General features: G+C 42.9%; 1 protein-coding gene across 1 annotated transcript in view; it reads right to left on the bottom strand.

Annotated features, from left to right (window-relative positions):
• Positions 1-21,408, bottom strand: part of musk (muscle, skeletal, receptor tyrosine kinase) — a 76,102-nt gene that overhangs the window by 39,466 nt on the left and 15,228 nt on the right. Inside the window, exons 2-12 of the mRNA XM_064943627.1 lie at positions 18,461-18,587; positions 17,605-17,756; positions 14,010-14,137; positions 13,599-13,740; positions 12,512-12,636; positions 8,630-8,789; positions 7,769-7,775; positions 6,051-6,314; positions 5,435-5,616; positions 3,987-4,010; positions 2,174-2,262 (exon numbers count right to left, since the gene is read on the bottom strand). Of these exons, the coding sequence (XP_064799699.1) occupies positions 2,174-2,262; positions 3,987-4,010; positions 5,435-5,616; positions 6,051-6,314; positions 7,769-7,775; positions 8,630-8,789; positions 12,512-12,636; positions 13,599-13,740; positions 14,010-14,137; positions 17,605-17,756; positions 18,461-18,587 (1,400 nt within the window). The remainder of the gene's footprint in view (positions 1-2,173; positions 2,263-3,986; positions 4,011-5,434; positions 5,617-6,050; positions 6,315-7,768; positions 7,776-8,629; positions 8,790-12,511; positions 12,637-13,598; positions 13,741-14,009; positions 14,138-17,604; positions 17,757-18,460; positions 18,588-21,408) is intronic.

Raw genomic sequence — 21,408 nt, 5'->3', positions numbered from 1 at the left:
CTGTAAAGCATATTTTGAAAATCTGAGATGACAGGGTGATTAACAAAAGGCTAAGCTGTGTCTCAATATATTTAATTTGTGATTTTCATGAATAGGAATATTTTCTAGGGATATTTATGTCCGTTGCGTTATGCTAATTAGTGTCAGATGATGACAACGGTCCCGTTCACGGGATGGGGTGTTACTAGAGGTTAAATGACTTGCCTAGAAAAATAAAGGTTAAATAATATAATGCATGCAAAGCAGGATTTGGCTAATATACCCGCTAATGATCAAAATCCAGAAAAGAGCCATTCAATTCTAAAACGACCTAAAAGGAATCGATTCCAAACCTTCCATAACAAAGCCATCAGCTACAGAGAGATTAACCGAGAGAAGAGTCCCCTAAGCAAGCTGTTCCTGAGGCTCTGTTCACAAACACAAACAGGCCCCACAGATCCCAAGGACATCAAGAAAATTAGACCCAACCAAATCATGAGAAAACAAAAAGATAATTATTTGACACATTGGAAAGAATTAACGCAAAAACTGAGCAAACTAGAATGCTATTTTGCCCTAAACAGAGAGTACACTGTGACTGGCCCAAACGTAAGGACAGCTTTGACTATGTACAGATTCAGTGAGCATAGCCTTGCTATTGAGAAAGGCCGCAAGTAGGCCAACCTGGCTCTCGAGAGTAGACACAATGCCCACAAATGTATCTTCAAACTGAGCTGAATTTCCTAACCTCCTGCCAAATGTATGAGCATATTAGAATCAAATATTTCCCTCAGATTATACAGACCCATAAAAAATTGAAAACAACCTGAATTTCAATAAACTCCCATATATATTGGGTGAAATACCACAGTGTGCCATCACAGCAGCAAGATTTGTGACCCGTTGCCACAAGAAAAGGGCAACCAGTTAACTCGGGACACTTAGGGACAGGTGTCCCGTCAACGGGACAGTTGTAAATCATGCAGCTCCTTGTATCACGATTGCAGATTTTAGAGAAACAACAAATGTCGGTACATATAAGTGTCTTATATCGACTGAAAGCTTAAATTCTTGTTAATTTAACTGCACTGTCCAATTTACAGTAGCTAATACTGTGAAAAAATGCCATGCTATTGTTTAAGGAGAGCATCAAAACACTTTTTTTTCACTGCGATAATTCATATTGATAAATTCACCTCTGAAGGTGAAATGTGTACTTACATCAGAGCAAGATTTCAGAATGTATCATCACTCGTTGAATTTGCAAAGAAAGGAATCTGTGAAACTCTAACCCTAAACTTTGTTTCAACCGGTCAAATGACGTCCGTATGTATTCCTCAGAGATCCTAGAACGTAACCAGACTTCCCTATATCATTAGGGGGAGGGGGAGTATATCCTATAGGACACCAAATTTGATCAGAGAGCGACGCCTTCATGGCACGCTGATGACGCAGCCGGTCTTCATTTGATCGACTGTATCTTTGTCAAATAAGCACCAATTGGGGTCAAACAAATCTAGCTAGATAGCCAATGAGCTTTACGGGAGTATCCGGTACTGTAGCTGCTAACCTTGTGCGACAGCATGCCTTTTCCTTTTGGACAAAAATTATGAGAATATTCAGAGTTATGAAGTTATAAAAACTGGTTGTTTTGCAAATGTTGAACTTATAAAATGGCTACTAATACCGGGAAAGCTAAATCAAAGTCCAAGTATACAGATTTGGCGATAATCTTGCAGAAAAATTTAACATGAATGCAAATGATTTGCCCAAATGTGCCTGGGTGACTTCACACTAAATGTATGTTCGCTCATACTTCAAGTTATCCATCTGAAACTTTGCACATGCATTGCTGCCATCTTGTGGACACCATCGGAATTACAACCAGAGTGATGGCTAGAACACGGACCATTCTGTTGCATTTCAAAAATAGTGGTAGAAAAAAATTACTTTTGTTTTTTACTTTGTATTTTCTTCTACCAGAACTATTGTGTTATATCCTCTTACATTCAATTCACATTTCCACAAACTTCAACGTGTTTCTTTTCAAATGGTACCATGAATATGCATATCCTTGCTTCAGGGCCTGGGCGATAGGCAGTTAGATTTGGGTGTCATTTTATCTGAAAATTTAAAAAAGGGGGGCTATCCCTAAGAATTTGTATTTAATTTATTAACCATTAAAGTGATTTACCTGTTGGCTCCACTTCTGACAGGGGATACCAGAGCCGGTGATGTTGACTGGTCCTTGGTAGAACCTTCCTTTGTCATTGTAACACGTTGCTGTTCAGACAAATCATCATTATCAGACTGCAAGTAGGAAATGTAGTATTGTATATAACTTTTGAAAAAAAATACATTAACACTTTTTTTTACATACAGTGGGGCAAAAAAGTATTTAGTCAGCCACCAATTGTGCAAGTTCTCCCACTTGAAAAGATGAGAGAGGCCTATAATTTTCATCATAGGTACACTTCAACTATGACAGACAAAATGAGAGAAAAAAATCCAGAAAATCACGTTGTAGGATTTTTAATGAATTTATTTGCAAATTATGGTGGAAAATAAGTATTTGGTCACCTACAAACAAGCAAGATTTCTGGCTCTCACAGACCTGTAACTTCTTTTTTAAGAGGCTCCTCTGTCCTCCACTCGTTACCTGTATTAATGGCACCTGTTTGAACTTGTTATCAGTATAAAAGACACCTGTCCACAACCTCAAACAGTCACACTCCAAACTCCACTATGGCCAAGACCAAAGAGCTGTCAAAGGACACCAGAAACAAAATTGTAGACCTGCACCAGGCTGGGAAGACTGAATCTGCAATAGGTAAGCAGCTTGGTTTGAAGAAATCAACGGTGGGAGCAATTATTAGGAAATGGAAGACATACAAGACCACTGATAATCTCCCTCGATCTGGGACTCCACGCAAGATCTCACCCGTGGGGTCAAAATGATCACAAGAACGGTGAGCAAAAATCCCAGAACTACAAGGGGGGACCTGGTGAATGACCTGCAGAGAGCTGGGACCAAAGTAACAAAGCCTACCATCAGTAACACACTACGCCGCCAGGAACTCAAATCATGCAGTGCCAGACATGTCCCCCTGCTTAAGCCAGTACATGTCCAGGCCCGTCTGAAGTTTGCTAGAGAGCATTTGGATGATCCAGAAGAAGAGTGGGAGAATGGCATATGGTCAGATGAAACCAAAATATAACTTTTAGGTAAAAACTCAACTCGTCGTGTTTGGAGGACAAAGAATGCTGAGTTACATCCAAAGAACACCATACCTACTGTGAAGCATGGGGGTGGAAACATCATGCTTTGGGGCTGTTTTTCTGCAAAGGGACCAGGACGACTGATCCGTGTAAAGGAAAGAATGAATGGGGCCATGTATTGTGAGATTTTGAGTGAAAACCTCCTTCCATCAGCAAGGGCATTGAAGATGAAACGTGGCTGGGTCTTTCAGCATGACAATGATCCCAAACACACCACTCGGGTAACGAAGGAGTGGCTTCGTAAGAAGCATTTCAAGGTCCTGGAGTGGCCTAGCCAGTCTCCAGATCTCAACCCCATAGAAAATCTTTGAGCCCCAAAACATCACTGCTCTAGAGGAGATCTGCATGGAGGAATGGGCCAAAATACCAGCAACAGTGTGTGAAAACCTTGTGAAGACTTACAGAAAACGTTTGATCTATGTCATTGCCAACAAAGGGTATATAACAAAGTATTGAGATAAACTTTTGTTATTGACCAAATACTTATTTTCCACCGTAATTTGCAAATAAATTCATTAAAAATCCTACAATGTGATTTTCTGGATTTTTTTCTCATTTTGTCTGTCATAGTTGAAGTGTACCTATTATGGAAATTATAGGCCTCTCCTCATCTTTTTAAGTAGGAGAACTTGCACAATTGGCTGACTAAATACTTTTTTGCCCCACTGTATTCTATTTACAAAGTATAATTCTTAGAACTCAGATAAAAGACATGAAACTAAACTTACTTGTGACTTGATCTTTCTTTATATCTAAAAGACAGAGTGTTTGAGAAAAATCATGAATATTAGAGTATAGATTAGTATTAGAGTATAGAAAAGTATTAGAGAAAATGCTAGTATTAGAGAGTAGATTAGTATTAGAGAGTATATTCGTATTAGGAAGCTGGGGACAGAGCTAAGGTTAGGGCTACGGTACAGTAAGTTAGGGCTATGGTACAGTAAGTTAGGGCTACGGTACAGTAAGTTAGGGCTAAGGTACAGTAAGTTAGGGCTTCGGTACAGTAAGTTAGAGCTAAGGTTAGAGGTACAGTAAGTTAGAGGTACAGTAAGTTAGGGCTAAGGTTAGAGGGACAGTAAGTTAGAGCTAAGGTACAGTAAGTTAGGGCTAAGGTTAGAGGTACAGTAAGTCAGTGCTAAGGTTAGAAGTACAGTAAGTTAGGGCTAAGGTACAGTAAGTTAGGGCTAAGGTTAGTGGTACAGTAAGTTAGGGCTATGGTTAGAGGTACTGTAATTTAGGGCTACGGTTAGAGGTACTGTAAGTTAGGGCTACAGTAGAGTAAGTTGGGGCTACGGTACAGTAAGTTAGGGCTAAGGTTAGAGGTACAGTAAGTTAGGGCTACGGTACAGTAAGTTAGGGCTAAGGTACAGTAAGTTGGGGCTACGGTACAGTAAGTTAGGGCTAAGGTTAGAGGTACAGTAAGTTTGGGCTACGGTTAGAGGTACTGTAAGTTAGGGCTACGGTACAGTAAGTTGGGGCTACGGTACAGTAAGTTTTGGCTAAGGTACAGTAAGTTAGGGCTTAGGTTAGAGGTGCAGTAAGTTAGGGCTACGTTACAGTAAGTTAGGGCTACAGTACAGTAAGTTAGGGCTAAGGTACAGTAAGTTAGGGCTAAGGTTAGAGGTGCAGTAAGTTAGGGCTACGTTACAGTAAGTTAGGGCTACAGTACAGTAAGTTAGGGCTACGGTACAGTAAGTTAGGGCTACAGTACAGTAAGTTAGGGCTACAGGTACAGTAAGGTAGGGCTAAGGTTAGAGGTGCAGTAAGTTAGGGCTACGTTACAGTAAGTTAGGGCTACAGTACAGTAAGTTAGGGCTAAGGTACAGTAAGTTAGGGCTACAGTACAGTAAGTTAGGGCTAAGGTTAGAGGTACAGTAAGTTAGGGCTACGGTACAGTAAGTTGGGGCGACGGTACAGTAAGTTGGGGCTACGGTACAGTAAGTTAGAGCCACGGTACAGTAAGTTAGGGCTAAGGTTAGAGGTACTGTAAGTTAGGGCGACGGTACAGTAAGTTGGGGCTACGGTACAGTAAGTTGGGGCTACGGTACAGTAAGTTAGAGTGACGGACGGTACAGTAAGTTAGGGCTTAGGTTAGGCCCATAGGGCTCTGGATAAAGTATTGCACTAAATGGATTAGGGTTCCATTTGGGACACAACATGTTTCAGTATATCTTACCGACAAAGGGGATGGGTGTGCAGGCTCCTGGTGTTGTGTGTTGTGAGGGCAGAGCCATACAGTCAGGCATTGGGATAGAGAGGCCGGAGGAGCCAGAGGAGTGCTGGCCTTTATGGGAGTTCCCTACCATCACTGGCCACTGCTTACGACAGTAGAGCTCCTTCACTGCCAGACAGTGCTCCCTGGAGTAACACAGTAGAGAAACAGCAACCAATACTGTTGATGCTGTCATTGTTGGCTGTGGCCAGAAGATCCCAAACCCAAAACACATATGTGTGTTTTACGTAGGCCCTGGACTGTACCATTTCTTTACCTTACCGTGCTAGAGAAACGTCATCCAATATTCACTGTAAGCAAACATTGGAAGACAACACACTGTATCCAACCGTGACAACATGTTATAGATCCCAAAGCCGACAGCCATCTGTGTGCAGAATGTGGGCTATGTGCTATACACAAGGATGACTTTCCTAGATCATGAAGCAGTTACATTGGGATGCATTTCAACTGCAATGTTATTGAATGAGCATGCTGTCTATGACACACATTTGTGTACACTTCCTGTAGGGTTCCCTGCAGATTGGTTTAGGAACAGGTCCCAGGCCAGAAGGATTACCTGCAGATTGGTTTAGGAACAGGTCCCAGGCCAGAAGGGATGCAGTCCTGGAAGGAGAGATGACAGAGCAGGGAGTGGGCGGCAGGGCTACAGAGCATGCCCAGTCTGTCGAGATCAGCCCAGGCGCTCTGAACCATGAACTCCTGTGTGTCCTCGGGGTCGTTGAGGGAGGAGTTAAAGAAGACCAGGGCATCGCTCCTTAACATGTCCCGACACACATTACCACGGTACGCACCACAATAACCCCCACTGCCTTTATACAGCCTGGAACAAAGAGACAACATATTATAAACTGTATCACATCAGACCAGGGTTCAAATACTATTTATGGTATTTCAACAAAGACATTTGTTACTAATTGTTTTGATATTATTCATTTCAAAAGAGTGGTTAAATATTTGAAATCCTAAAATTCAATCACTCAAATAGAGTCATGCATTTAAACCAGGTTTTTGAAAATAGTATTTGAAATGAGTATTATAAAAAATATTTGTATCAGTACAACGAACACCATATACAAACTGTATCCTATACAACCGGTACTCTTTACAACCGGTACCCTATACAACCTGTACCCTATACAACCTGTACCATATACAACCGGTACCCTATACAACCGGTACCCTATACAACCGGTACCCTATACAACCTGTACCCTATACAACCCTGTATCCTATACAACCCGGTACCCCATACAACCTGTACCCTATACAACCTGTACCCTATACAACTATACAACCTGTATTGTATCCTATACCTATACAACCTGTACCATATACAACCGGTACCCTATACAACCGGTACCCTATACAACCGGTATCCTATACAACCTGTATCCTATACAACCGGTACCCTATACAACCGGTACCCTATACAACCTGTACCCTATACAACCTGTATCCTATACAACCTGTATTGTATCCTATACAACCTGTATCCTATACAACCTGTACCCTATACAACCTGTATTGTATCCTATACAACCTGTACCCTATACAACCTGTATTGTATCCTATACAACCTGTACCCTATACAACCTGTATTGTATCCTATACAACCTGTATCCTATACAACCTGTACCCTATACAACCGGTACCCTATACAACCTGTATTGTATCCTATACAACCTGTATCCTATACAACCTGTATTGTATCCTATACAACCTGTATCCTATACAACCTGTATTGTATCCTATACAACCTGTATCCTATACAACCGGTACCCCATACAACCTGTATTGTATCCTATACAACCTGTATTGTACCCTATACAACCTGTATTGTATCCTATACAACCTGTATCCTATACAACCTGTACCCTATACAACCTGTATCCTATACAACCTGTATCCTATACAACCTGTACCCTATACAACCTGTATCCTATACAACCTGTATCCTATACAACCGACAACCGGTATTGTATCCTATACAACCTGTACAACCTGTACCCTATACAACCTGTACCCTATACAACCTGTATCCTATACAACCTGTATCCTATACAACCGACAACCGGTATTGTATCCTATACAACCTGTATCTATACAACCTGTATTGTATCCTATACAACATGTATCCTATACAACCTGTATTGTATCCTATACAACATGTATCCTATACAACCTGCACCCTATACAACATGTATCCTATACAACATGTATCCTATACAACCTGTATTTACACAACAAACACCCTATAGGAGAGGCCAGTCTTACCTCCACTCTACAGGGAAGGGACAGGATCCGTTGACCAGCAGCAGAGCAGGAGCCAGGAGAATCAGATAAACACAGGTTATTGATCTGTAAGGAGAGGAGACAGCTACCCATTGTTTTTTACTGAACAGGGAGAACATGCTGCTGTTGTGGCCAGATCTTAGCAGTGAGGAGACCAGGGAGTCGTGTGTGTGTGTGTGTGTGTGTGTGTGTGTGTGTGTGTGTGTGTGTGTGGGTGTGAAAAGGGGATGGGCAACCCATTGCCAGGTGTGTGTGTGGTTACAGCCTCACATTGTTGACCCCATGCAGAGGGCCTGAGGGTCTAGTCTGAAGAGCCATAACAAAGTATTTTATTTCAAATTAAAAAAATGCATTTTCTGCAACTTTTCTTCAGATTAAACTGGGTTTTCTATGGCTTGGTAACATTGTCTGGTCTATTACAAGCCTGTAAGTTGCTGATTGAGGTTAGAGTTCGGTTTGGGGTCTATGAGGTTAAACAGTGATACAATGGGGAGTGAGAGAGGAGAAAAACCCTGAGCTGACTAGGAGACACAGCTGAATATACTCAGAGAGACCACACACACACACACACACACACACACACACACACACACACACACACACACACACACACACACACACACACACAACACACACACACACACACACACACACACTGAGAGCAGCTAGCAAAACAGCAGAGTTCAATTCAACACACTGGGTAAACAGCACATTGTTCTAAAACACAGGGTAGGTAGATATGTGCTGTTGCTAATGCTACCCCTTAGCACTCTGGTCTAAAGTAGTAGATAGAGAGGCTGACAGGCAATAGGGTGACATTAAAGGGATGTGATGAGGGCCTACCTTGGACAGTGACTCCGACTGAAGATTTGGCGGACTTGGCCCCAGCGCTGTGTCTGTTGGAGGCTAGACATGTGTAGCGAGCAGGTTTAGTCACCGTGATGTGTAGCACAGACAGAATCACCTCTCCTGCTAACGTCTCCTCCACAGAGCCACCCGGAACCTAATGGAATAACACAAGATAGATACACTTTAGAGGAGTGTGTGTGTGTGTGTGTGTGTGTGTGTGTGTGTGTGTGTGTGTATCAGTGGAGGCAGCTGATACACACACACTGCTGATACATTCCCACCTATTCCCATGAGCCTGTCCTCCCCTATATTATTTTTTATTTTATTATTTTATTTCACCTTTATTTAACCAGGTCGGACAGTTGAGAACAAGTTCTCATTTGCAATTGCGACCTGGCCAAGATACAGCAAAGCAGTGCGACACAAACAACAGAGTTGGAATAAACTAACATACAGTCAATAATACAGTAGAAAAAGTATATTTACAGTGTGTGCAAATGTAGTAAGATTAGGGAGGTAAGGCAATAAATAGGCCACAGAGGCGAAATAATTACAATTTAGCATTAACACTGGAGTGATAGATGTGCAGATGATGATGTGCAAGTAGAGATACTGGGGTGCAGAAGGACAAAACATAAATAACAATATGGGGATGAGGGAGTTGGATGGGCTGTGTACAGGTGCAATGATCGGTAAGCTGCTCTGACAGCTGGTGCTTAAAGTTAGTGAGGGAGATATTCAGCTTCAGTGATTTTTGCAATTTGTTCCAGTCATTGGTAGCTGAGAACTGGAAGAAAAGACGACCAAAGAGGTGTTGGCTTTGGGGGTGACCAGTGAAATATACCTGCTGGAGCGCGTGCTACGGGTGGGTGTTGCTGTGGTGACCAGTGAGCTGAGACAAGTTGGGGCTTTACCTGGCAAAGTCTTATAGATGACCTTGAGCCAGTGGGTTTGGCAGCGAGTATGAAGCGAGGGCAAGCCAACGAGAGCATACAGGTCGCAGTGGTGGGTAGTATATGGGGAATTGATGACAAAACGGATGGCACTGTGATAGACTACATCCGATTTGCAGAGTAGAGTGTTGGAGGCTATTTTATAGATGACATCGCCGAAGTCAAGGATCGGTTGGATAGTCAGTTTTACGAGAGTATGTTCGGCAGCATGAGTGACGGATGCTTTGTTGCGAAATAGGAAGCCAATTCTAGATTTAATTTTGGATTGGAGATGCTTAATGTGAGTCTGGAAGGAGAGTTTGCAGTCTAACCAGACACCTAGGTATTTGTAGATATTCTAAGTCAGAACCGTCCAGAGTAGTGATGCTAGTCGGGCGGGCGGGTACGTACAGCAATCAATTGAAGAGCATGGATTTAGTTTTAATAGCCGATAAAAGCAGTTGGAGGCCACAGAAGGAGTGTTGTATGGCATTGAAGCTCGTTTGGAGGTTTGTTTACAGTGTCCAAAGAAGGGCACGAAGTATACAGAATGGTGTCGTCTGCGTAGAGGTGGATCAGAGACTCACCAGCAGCAAGAGCGACATCAAAGATGTATACAGAGAAAATATTCAGCCTGAGAATGGAATTCTATTTGAGAAGTAGTAAGTGAACAAGGTGCCACAAACCTCCTGTGTTGTGTGAGTGTGTGTGTGATGTTTCTATGGTATGGATAAAACAATGTTTCTGCTTCCTATTGTATGGATAAAACAATGTTTCTGCTTCCTATTGTATGGATAAAACAATGTTTCTGCTTCATATGGGTATGGATAAAACAATGTTTCTGCTTCATATGGTATAGATAAAACAATGTTTCTGCTTCATATTGTATGGATAAAACAATGTTTCTGCTTCCTATTGTATGGATAAAACAATGTTTCTGCTTCATATTGTATGGATAAAACAATGTTTCTGCTTCCTATTGTATGGATAAAACAATGTTTCTGCTTCATATTGTATGGATAAAACAATGTTTCTGCTTCCTATTGTATGGATAAAACAATGTTTCTGCTTCATATTGTATGGATAAAACAATGTTTCTGCTTCCTATGGTATGGATAAAACAATGTTTCTGCTTCATATTGTATGGATAAAACAATGTTTCTGCTTCATATGGGTATGGATAAAACAATGTTTCTGCTTCATATTGTATGGATAAAACAATGTTTCTGCTTCCTATTGTATGGATAAAACAATGTTTCTGCTTCCTATGGTATGGATAAAACAATGTTTCTGCTTTCTACGGTTTGGATAAAAAAAACTCTCTGTGATATCAATCAGTTAAAGTGCTGAGTTCAAATGTCTATATTTGACGCTTCACACAGCTGCTTTTAGACCTCGAGGTTCATCTGGCTACAGGAAATTAAAGACTGTTTATAGCAGCCAAAAAAGCCTGGTGTCCCACAGAGTCATCGAAATCACTACACCATGTCCTCCTAGAGTCATTTACAGATACATCACTCTAACTAAATACTTTCCAGACTGAGCCAAAGACCTAGTCAAAGACCTAGCCAAAGACCTAGCCAAGGACCTAGCCAAGGACCTAGCCAAAGACCTAGCCAAAGACTTAGCCAAAGACCTAGCCAAGGACCTAGCCAAAGACTTAGCCAAAGACCTAAACAAGGACCTAGCCAAGGACCTAGCCAAATACCTAGCCAAAGACTTAGCCAAAGACCTAGCCAAGGACCTAGCCAAAGACCTAGCCAAAGACCAAGCCAAAGACCAAGCCAAAGCCCTAGCCAAAGACCAAGCCAAAGACCAAGCCAAAGACCAAGCCAAAGACCTAGCCAAAGACCTAGCCAAAGACCTAGCCAAAGAAGTAGCCAAAGACCAAGCCAAAGACCTAGCCAAGGACCTAGCCAAAGACCTAGCCAAAGACTTAGCCAAAGACCTAGCCAAGGACCTAGCCAAAAACCAAGCCAAAGACCTAGCCAAAGACTTAGCCAAAGACCTAGCCAAAAGCCTAGCAAAAGACCAAGCCAAAGACCTAGCCAAAGACCTAGCCAAAGATCAAGCCAAAGACCAAGCCAAAGCCCTAGCAAAAGACCAAGCCAAAGCCCTAGCAAAAGACCAAGCCAAAGACCTAGCCAAAGACCTAGCCAAAGACCAAGCCAAAGACCTAGCCAAAGACGTAGCCAAAGACCAAGCCAAAGACCAAGCCAAAGACCTAGCCATTGCTCTTATCATTCCCAATTAACATTGTTCTGTCAATACTTTAATGCTGACTGGGGATCTGACAAACAGACAGTATCTCCGGTGCTCCAAAGACACATAAAATTGGTATGCACAAGTTAATCTGACTCTGGGGACGTAGATAAAGGACCTCATTGCCAAAATCCCGCAGTATCCCTTGGTGTGGACGGGGCCTTTATGATGTCAAAGAGAACACTTTAAAATGAACAATGCTTTGGAGTAACAGAGAGGACTGATCATTTATGGGAGTAATGTGCTGTTTGACATTTACAATGAACTCTACCGAGTACCCCAGCTTTGAGGTGGCCAAGGCTGTGCCTGATCAGATCTGGGCCCGTATTCCTAAAGCGTCTCAGAGTAGGAATGCTGATCTAGGATAAGTTTTTCCTTTAGATCCTAAAAATGGACAGGAGGGACCTGATCCTAGATCAGCACTCTTTCTCTGAGACGCTTTAGGAACACAAGCCAGATCTCTTAGACTTTGGGCTGGCTGAGGCTATGCCTGCTCATATCCCCCAAAACCCTATGCTTTTATGTATCCACAACACACTGGGAAGAGGAAGAAGAGGAAGCATATGAGAAGTGGAAAGAGCAGTGTGTCTGGAGAGCAGTAATCACGCTATTCCCGTTCTCCAACATTAGAGAGCAGTAATCATGGTATTCCCGTTCTCCAACCACGGAGAGAAGTACTCACGGTATTCCCGTTCTCCAACCATGTGATGGCGGGGATAGGGTTTCCAGTGGCGTTACACTCCAGAGAGACCTCGCTACCGAAGGTCACTCTCTTATCCTTAGGGACCCTGAGGATCCGGGCTGGGGCTGGAGGAAACATCAAAACATAACAGTTAGAAACATCATGAGTTATATGTTGAATTAACCTGCTTTAACATTAGCCTGCTATTTAGTATTTCAGAGTCCTCTGTTGTGGGTCCACCAGCCTTGCTATGACTTACCCTGTACTTCTATAGTGACTGGTTTGGAGAAGGCTCTAGGACTTACCCTGTACCTCTATGGTGACTGGTTTGGAGAAGGCTCTAAGACTTACCCTGTACTTCTATGGTGACTGGTTTGGAGAAGGCTCTAGGACATACCCTGTACTTCTGTGGTGACTAGTTTGGAGAAGGCTCTAGAACTTACCCTGTACCTCTATGGTGACTGGTTTGGAGAAGGCTCTAGGACTTACCCTGTACCTCTATGGTGCCTGGTTTGGAGAAGGCTCTAGGACTTACCCTGTACCTCTATAGTGACTGGTTTGGAGAAGGCTCTAGGACTTACCCTGTACCTCTATGGTGACTGGTTTGGAGAAGGCTCTAGGACTTACCCTGTACCTCTATGGTGACTGGTTTGGAGAAGGCTCTAGGACTTACCCTGTACCTCTATAGTGACTGGTTTGGAGAAGGCTCTAGGACTTACCCTGTACCTCTATGGTGACTGGTTTGGAGAAGGCTCTAGGACTTACCCTGTACCTCTATGGTGACTGGTTTGGAGAAGGCTCTAGGACTTACCCTGTACCTCTATGGTGACTGGTTTGGAGAAGGCTCTAGGACTTACCCTGTACCTCTATAGTGACTGGTTTGGAGAAGGCTCTAGGACTTACCCTGTACCTCTATGGTGACTGGTTTGGAGAAGGCTCTATGACTTACCCTGTACCTCTATAGTGACTGGTTTGGAGAAGGCTCTAGGACTTACCCTGTACCTCTATGGTGACTGGTTTGGAGAAGGCTCTAGGACTTACCCTGTACCTCTATAGTGACTGGTTTGGAGAAGGCTATAGGACTTACCCTGTACTTCTATGGTGACTGGTTTGGAGAAGGCGATCCCGAAGCTGTTCTTGGCCACACAGCGGTACTGCCCCGCGTCTTCCTTCTTGATGTTATGGATCTTCAGAGTGCCATAATCCAGAATCGTGATCCGATCACTCACCTGTTGGGAGTATTGATTCTGAAAGTGAGTTGAGTGTCTAAGAATAATGCTATTATCTTTATTCAGTTGATGGCTTCTGCTTGTGTGGACCACTTGATTCCTGTATCAATTCAATGGGTGACGTAGTCTAGAACCTCCTAGTGGTCTGTCACAATTGTCAATATGTGAAATTCCTGCAGAGTATTCTACAGTCGATGTTTGAGTAGTGTGCTCATATAGTATACCGTCCTCACAACAAACTGTCAGTGCTGATTGAAAATAAGAGGTACCGTCATAAGAGCATCATCTTTGATCCAGGAGATGTCTGGTTTGGGGTTTCCTAGCGTCACACAGGGCAACACGGCCTTGGACTCAATCAGTAGCGTCATGTTGGTGGGGTGTCTTTTTATCTGAGGCTCTGGAAGTAGAACATAGTTGCTGATTAAATTAATGTGGTATCATTGCAGACTATCCTTCTCCCTAATACTGTCTGAATGAGAACAATCTGAAGCATTGAAGGCATCATTAGTTCACTGGTGTAAAATCAGCAAGCTTGACACTATGTAGAGTTCACACCAGTGTGATTGACAAAGGACAATAAGATTCTCGCCTACCAAAGTGAACAGTTGACATACAGTATCTGAGACTCCCTGGTTTAGACTTCAGAGATCCTGTACAGGCTGTTCTGAGACATCTAGAATAATCTCTTCTAGAACACTGTATGGAACAAAGAAACAGTTGAGTTTCAAATGACACCCTATTCCCTATTTAGAGGACTACTTTTAAGAGTCTAAGAAGAAACATGTGGGCACTAAAGTTCTTCCATGTTTTAGAAGTGGTACCGGGTACCTTCAAACGTGTATACATGAGAGTCTCATCTTTCCATACACTGGTCACATTAGTTTTGTAGGCCAAACCATTCGGACGCTACAGACGTTTCGTGAGAAGAACGATTGTTTGGGATGTCTCATGGTCTGACACCGCTCCAGCTCTGACACCTTCCATCACAGATGAGGAAGGTCGCCATTGGAAGATCTGGTGGATTGAGACGCAGCCCATTCAAAAAAACATATCTCTAATTTAGATGGATTCTCATGGGGAATTTTTGATAAAAGCTCATTAGATTTCCACAGAGGCACAAACATCAACTACAAGGGGTCAGGTATTAACCAGAGTACTACTTTTGACCCTATGTGCCCTGGTAAAACATAGTGTACATTTCAGGCAATAGAGTGCCAATGGGGGCACAGCCCTGAACACGGTACGGATCCCTTAGAACACGGGGTATAACCCCACATACCTCTCTGATTTAGAGGGGTTGGGTTAAATGCTGAAGACACATTTCAGTTGAATGCCTTCAGTTGTACAACTGACAAGATATCCCCCTTTCCCTTTACAACTGACTAGATATCCCCCTTTCAAACTGACTAGGTATCCCTCTTTCCCTTTTCAACTGACTAGATATCCCCCTTTCCAACTGACTAGATATCCCATTTTCCTTGTACAACTGACAAGGTGTCCTCCTTTCCCTTTACAACTGACTAGATATCCCCCTTTCCAACTGGATAGATATCCCCCTTTCCCTTTACAACTGACTAGATATCCCCCTTTCCAACTGACTAGATATCCCCCTTTCCCTTTACAACTGACTAGATATCCCCCTTTCCCTTTACAACTGATTAGATATCCCCCTTTCCCTTTACAACTGATTAGATATCCCCCTTTCCCTTTACAACTGACTAGATATCCCCCTTTCCCTTTACAACTGACTAGATATCCCCCTTTCCCTTTACAACTGACTAGATATCCCCTTCCCTTTACAACTGACTAGATATCCCCCTTTCCCTTTACAACTGACTAGATATCCCCCTTTCCCTTTACAACTGACTAGATATCCCCCTTTCCCTTTACAACTGACTAGGTATCCCCTTCCCTTTACAACTGACTAGATATCCCCCTTTCCCTTTACAACTGACTAGATATCCCCCTTTCCCTTTACAACTGACTAGATATCCCCCTTTCCCTTTACAACTGACTAGGTATCCCCCTTTCCAACTGACTAGATATCCCCCTTTCCCTTTACAACTGACTAGATATCCCCTTTCCCTTTACAACTGACTAGATATCCCCCTTTACAACTGACTAGATATCCCCCTTTCCCTTTACAACTGACTAGATATCCCCCTTTCCCTTTACAACTGACTAGATATCCCCCTTTCCCTTTACAACTGACTAGATATCCCCCTTTACAACTGACTAGATATCCCCTTTCCCTTTTACAACTGACTAGATATCCCCTTTCCCTTTACAACTGACTAGATATCCCCCTTTCAAACTGACTAGGTATCCCTCTTTCCCTTTTCAACTGACTAGATATCCCCCTTTCCAACTGACTAGATATCCCATTTTCCTTGTACAACTGACAAGGTGTCCTCCTTTCCCTTTACAACTGACTAGATATCCCCCTTTACAACTGGATAGATATCCCCCTTTCCCTTTACAACTGACTAGTACACAACTGACTAGATATCCCCCTTTCCAACTGACTAGATATCACCCTTTACAACTGACTAGATATCCCCCTTTACAACTGACTAGGTATCCCCCTTTCCCTTTACAACTGACTAGATATCCCCCTTTCCCTTTACAACTGACTAGGTATCCCCTTCCCTTTACAACTGACTAGATATCCCCTTCCCTTTACAACTGATTAGATATCCCCTTCCCTTTACAACTGATTAGATATCCCCCTTTCCCTTTACAACTGACTAGGTATCCCCTTCCCTTTACAACTGACTAGATATCCCCCTTTCCCTTTACAATTGACTAGATATCCCCCTTTCCCTTTACAACTGACTAGATATCCTCCTTTCACTTTCCAACTGACTAGATATCCCCCTTTCCAACTGACTAGATATCCCCCTTTCCCTTTCCAACTGACTAGATATCCCCCTTTACAACTGACTAGATATCCCCCTTTCCCTTTACAACTGACTAGATATCCCCCTTTCCCTTTACAACTGACTAGATATCCCCCTTTCCCTTTACAACTGACTAGGTATCCCCTTCCCTTTACAACTGACTAGATATCCCCCTTTCCCTTTACAACTGACTAGATATCCCCTTTCCCTTTACAACTGACTAGATATCCCCCTTTCCCTTTACAACTGACTAGATATCCCCTCCCTTTACAACTGACTAGGTATCCCCCTTTACAACTGACTAGATATCCCCCTTTCCCTTTCCAATTGACTGGATAGCCCCCTTTCCCTTTACAACTGACTAGATATCCCCCTTTCCCTTTACAACTGACTAGATATCCCCCTTTCCAACTGACTAGATATCCCCTTTCCCTTTACAACTGACTAGATATCCCCCTTTCCCTTTACAACTGACTAGATATCCCCCTTTCCCTTTACAACTGACTAGATATCCCCTTTCCCTTTCCAACTGACTAGATATCCCCCTTTCCCTTTACAACTGATTAGATATCCCCCTTTCCCTTTACAACTGACTTTCCCTTTACAACTGACTAGATATCCCCCTTTCCCTTTACAACTGATTAGATATCCCCCTTTCCCTTTACAACTGATTAGATATCCCCCTTTCCCTTTACAACTGACTAGATATCCCCCTTTCCCTTTACAACTGATTAGATATCCCCCTTTCCAACTGACTAGATATCCCCTTTCCCTTTACAACTGACTAGATATCCCCCTTTCCCTGCACAACTGACTAGGTATCCCCCTTTCCCTTTACAACTGATTAGATATCCCCCTTTCCCTGCACAACTGACTAGATATCCCCCTTTCCCTTTACAACTGATTAGATATCCCCCTTTCCCTGCACAACTGACTAGGTATCCCCCTTTCCCCTATCCCATACTCATTTTAAGCTGCAGGGCTCCGCAGCTCTTGGCCGGCTCTCCAATGCCGTTGTTAGCAACACAGCAGTACTCCCCGTTATCCGACTCTTTGACGTTGGGGATCAATAGCATCTGGCCATTCTCCCTGATCGTGTAGCGGGAGTCATAGTATCTGAATGAAACAGGAAATAGAATCATAGTATCTGAATGAAACAGGAAACAGAATCATAGTATCTGGAAGAAAGGAAACAGAATCATAGTATCTGGATGAAACAGGAAACATAATCTTAGTATCTGGAAGAAAGGAAACAGAATCATAGTATCTGGATGAAACAGGAAACAGAATCATATTATCTGGATGAAACAGGAAACATAATCTTAGTATCTGGATGAAACAGGAAACAGAATCATAGTATCTGGATGAAACAGGAAACAGAATCATATTATCTGGATGAAACAGGAAACATAATCTTAGTATCTGGATGAAACAGGAAACAGAATCATAGTATCTGGATGAAACAGGATACAGAATCATAGTATCTGGATGAAACAGGAAACAGAATCATAGTATCTGGATTAAACAGGATACAGAATCATAGTATCTGGATGAAACAGGATACAGAATCTTAGTATCTGGATGAAACAGGAAACAGAATCATAGTATCTGGAGAGCATTAGGGAAATAATATACATTAATCATAGTCATAGTATTTGGATAAAACAGACACATAAAGCTGTGACCTGAATGAATTAAACTTCCTGAAACTCACCAAAAGCCTCTGTAATGACCGATCATACAATTTAAAGTCTGTTTAAATTACTCAAATGTACCAGACAAGGTTGTCTAATGTTTCCAATTTTGTTAAATGCTCTCACGGGATTGGGTGGTTGTTCCGTGTCCACGTGACATCCGCTGATGGTCGGGAGTCAACTTCACAGATGAACGTGGCGTTGTGATCCAACAGGATGTCCAAGGTCTCCAGCAGGGTTGTGATGCGAGGAGCTGGGGACGGACCACATGACATAAGGTGACATTACATGACATGACATTACTCTGTCTCCTGCAGGGTGGTTCAATTCCATTTCATTTGTATATCACTTCTACTGTTTAGAAGTCTTGGGCAGAAGAGCCTACAATGACTGCAATGATGGCAGCTAGATATCTCCTCTGTACCCTACTCTCTCCACCATCTCCTCTGTACCCTCTGTATGGCCATACTTTCCACGTGGCTATCCAAACAACAGCTCTGCACCCCCTGCAGCAACTTGCCCCCCCCCCCTTTCTGCTTCATCCAAATCTAAACCGCTGATGTTCCGAAAGAGCTGCAAAATCTGGATCCGTACAACTCAGCTGGGATTGACAATCTGGACCCTCACTTTCTAAAATTATCCGCCGAAATTGTTGCAACCCCTATTACTCTATTACTAGCCTGTTCAACCTCTCTTTCATATAGTCTGAGATCCCCAATGATTTGAAAGCTGCTGCAGTCACCCCCCTCTCCAAAGGGGGAGACACTCTAGACCCAAACTGTTACAGACCTACTGTATATCTATCCTACCCTGCCTTTCTAAAATCTTCGAAAGCCAACAAACAGATCACCGACCATTTCGAATCCCACCGTACCTTAGACTGTAAACTCACCTTCCAGATTCACATTAAGCATCTCCAATCCAAAATTAAATCTAGAATCGGCTTCCTATTTGTAAACAAAGCATCCTTCACTCATGCTGCCAAACATACCCTCGTAAAACTGACTATCCTACCGATCCTTGACTTAGCAATGTAATTTTCAAAATAGCCTCCAACACTCTACTCAGCAAACTGGATGTAGTCTATCACAATGCCATCCGTTTTGTCACCAAAGCCCCATACACTACCCACCACTGCGACCTGTATGCTCTCGTTGGCTGGCCCTCACTACATATTCGTCGCCAAACCCATTGGCTCCAGGTCAAGTCTTTGCTAGGTAAAGCCCCGCCTTATCTCAGCTCACTGGTCACCATACCAGCACCCACCCGTAGCATGCGCTCCAGCAGGTATACTTCACTGTTCATCCCCAAAGCCAACACCTCCTTTGGCCGCCTTTCCTTCCAGATATCTGCTGCCAATGACTGGAACGAATTGCAAAAATCACTGAATTTTGACACTTATATTTGCCTTTCTAAATAAGCATGAGCTATCAGAGCAGCTTACCGATCACTGTACCTGTACACAGCCCATCTGTAAATAGCACACACAACTACATCATCCCCATATTTTTTTATTTATCCTCTTGCTCTTTTGCACCCCAGTATCTCTACTTGCACATTATCTGCACATCATCACTCCAGTGTTAATGATAAATTGTAATTATATCGCCTCTATTGCCTATTTATTAAAAAGGCACCTAAAGACTCTCGCCCTATGTATGAGAAACAAGGACCTCTGGTCTGATGAAACAAATATTGAACTTGTTGGCCTGAATGCCAAGCGTCATGTCTGGAGGAAACTTTGCACCATCCCCATGGTGAAGCATGGTGGTAGCATCATGCTGTGGTGATGTTTTTCAGAGGCAGGGACTGGGCGACTAATCAGGATCGAGGAAAGATGAACGAAGCAAAGCAAGATCCTTGATGAAAACCTGCTCCAGAGCGCTCAAGACCGCAGACTGGGGGCGAAGGTTCACCTTCCAACAGGACAAAGAACCTAAGTACAAAGCCAAGACAACTAAGGAGGAGCTTCGGGACAAGTCTCTGAATGGCCCAGCAAGAGCCCAGACTTGATCCCGATCAAACATCTCTGGAGAGACCTGAACATAGCTGTGCAGCAACACTCCCCATCCAATCTGACAGAGCTTGAGAGGTTCTGCATAGAAGAATGGGAGAAACTCATCAAATACAGGTGTGCCAAGCTTGTAGCGTTATACCCAAGAAGACTTGAGGCTGTAATCGCTGCTAAAGGTGCTTCAACAAACTACTGAGTAAACACTTATTTAAATGTAATTTTTCATTTTCCATTTTTAATATATTAGCAAAAACATATAAAAACGTTTTACCTTTGTCATTATGGGGTGTTGTGATGTCATTATGGGGTGTTGTGATGTCATTATGGGGTGTTGTGATGTCATTATGGGGTGTTGTGATGTCATTATGGGGTGTTGTGATGTCATTATGGGGTGTTGTGATGTCATTATGGGGTGTTGTGACGTCATTATGGGATGTTGTGTGTAGATTGAGAAGGGAAAATGATTTCATCAATATTAGAATAAGGCTGTAACCATCAAAATGTGTAAAATGTCAAGTAGTCTGAATACTTTCCGAATGCAGTGTATCTCCTCTGTACAATGATGCCACACAGCCACAGTCACAGCTGGATGTTCAAACCAAATATTTCCCAAACATTTGTAACAGTGTTGCTTCTGTCCCTCTCCTTGCCTCAACCTTGGTTCGATCCAGGGACCCTCTGAACACATCGACAACAGTCACCCACAAAACATTGTTACCTTTCGCTCCACAACAGCTGCGGCAGAGAAAGGGACACACCTACTTTAAAGTATCAGAGCGAGTGACGTCACGGATTGAAATGTTACTTGCTCACGCTGCTAACCAGCTTGTCATTTCACACCGGTTACCCTTACATTGACGCATTCCCATTTGGCCAACACAGACGGTTCCCATTTGGCCAACACAGACAGTTCACATTTGGCCAACACAGACAGTTCCCATTTGGCCAACACAGACAGTTCCCATTTGGCCAACACAGACAGTTCACATTTGGCCAACACAGACGGTTCACATTTGGCCAACACAGACGGTTCACATTTGGCCAACACAGACAGTTCACA

This window comes from Oncorhynchus masou, chromosome 28 (assembly GCF_036934945.1).
Source record: "Oncorhynchus masou masou isolate Uvic2021 chromosome 28, UVic_Omas_1.1, whole genome shotgun sequence".
Lineage (NCBI taxonomy): Eukaryota > Metazoa > Chordata > Actinopteri > Salmoniformes > Salmonidae > Oncorhynchus > Oncorhynchus masou.
The sequence above is the reverse complement of the archived record's forward strand: the minus strand, read 5'-3'. Positions and strand labels throughout refer to the sequence as shown.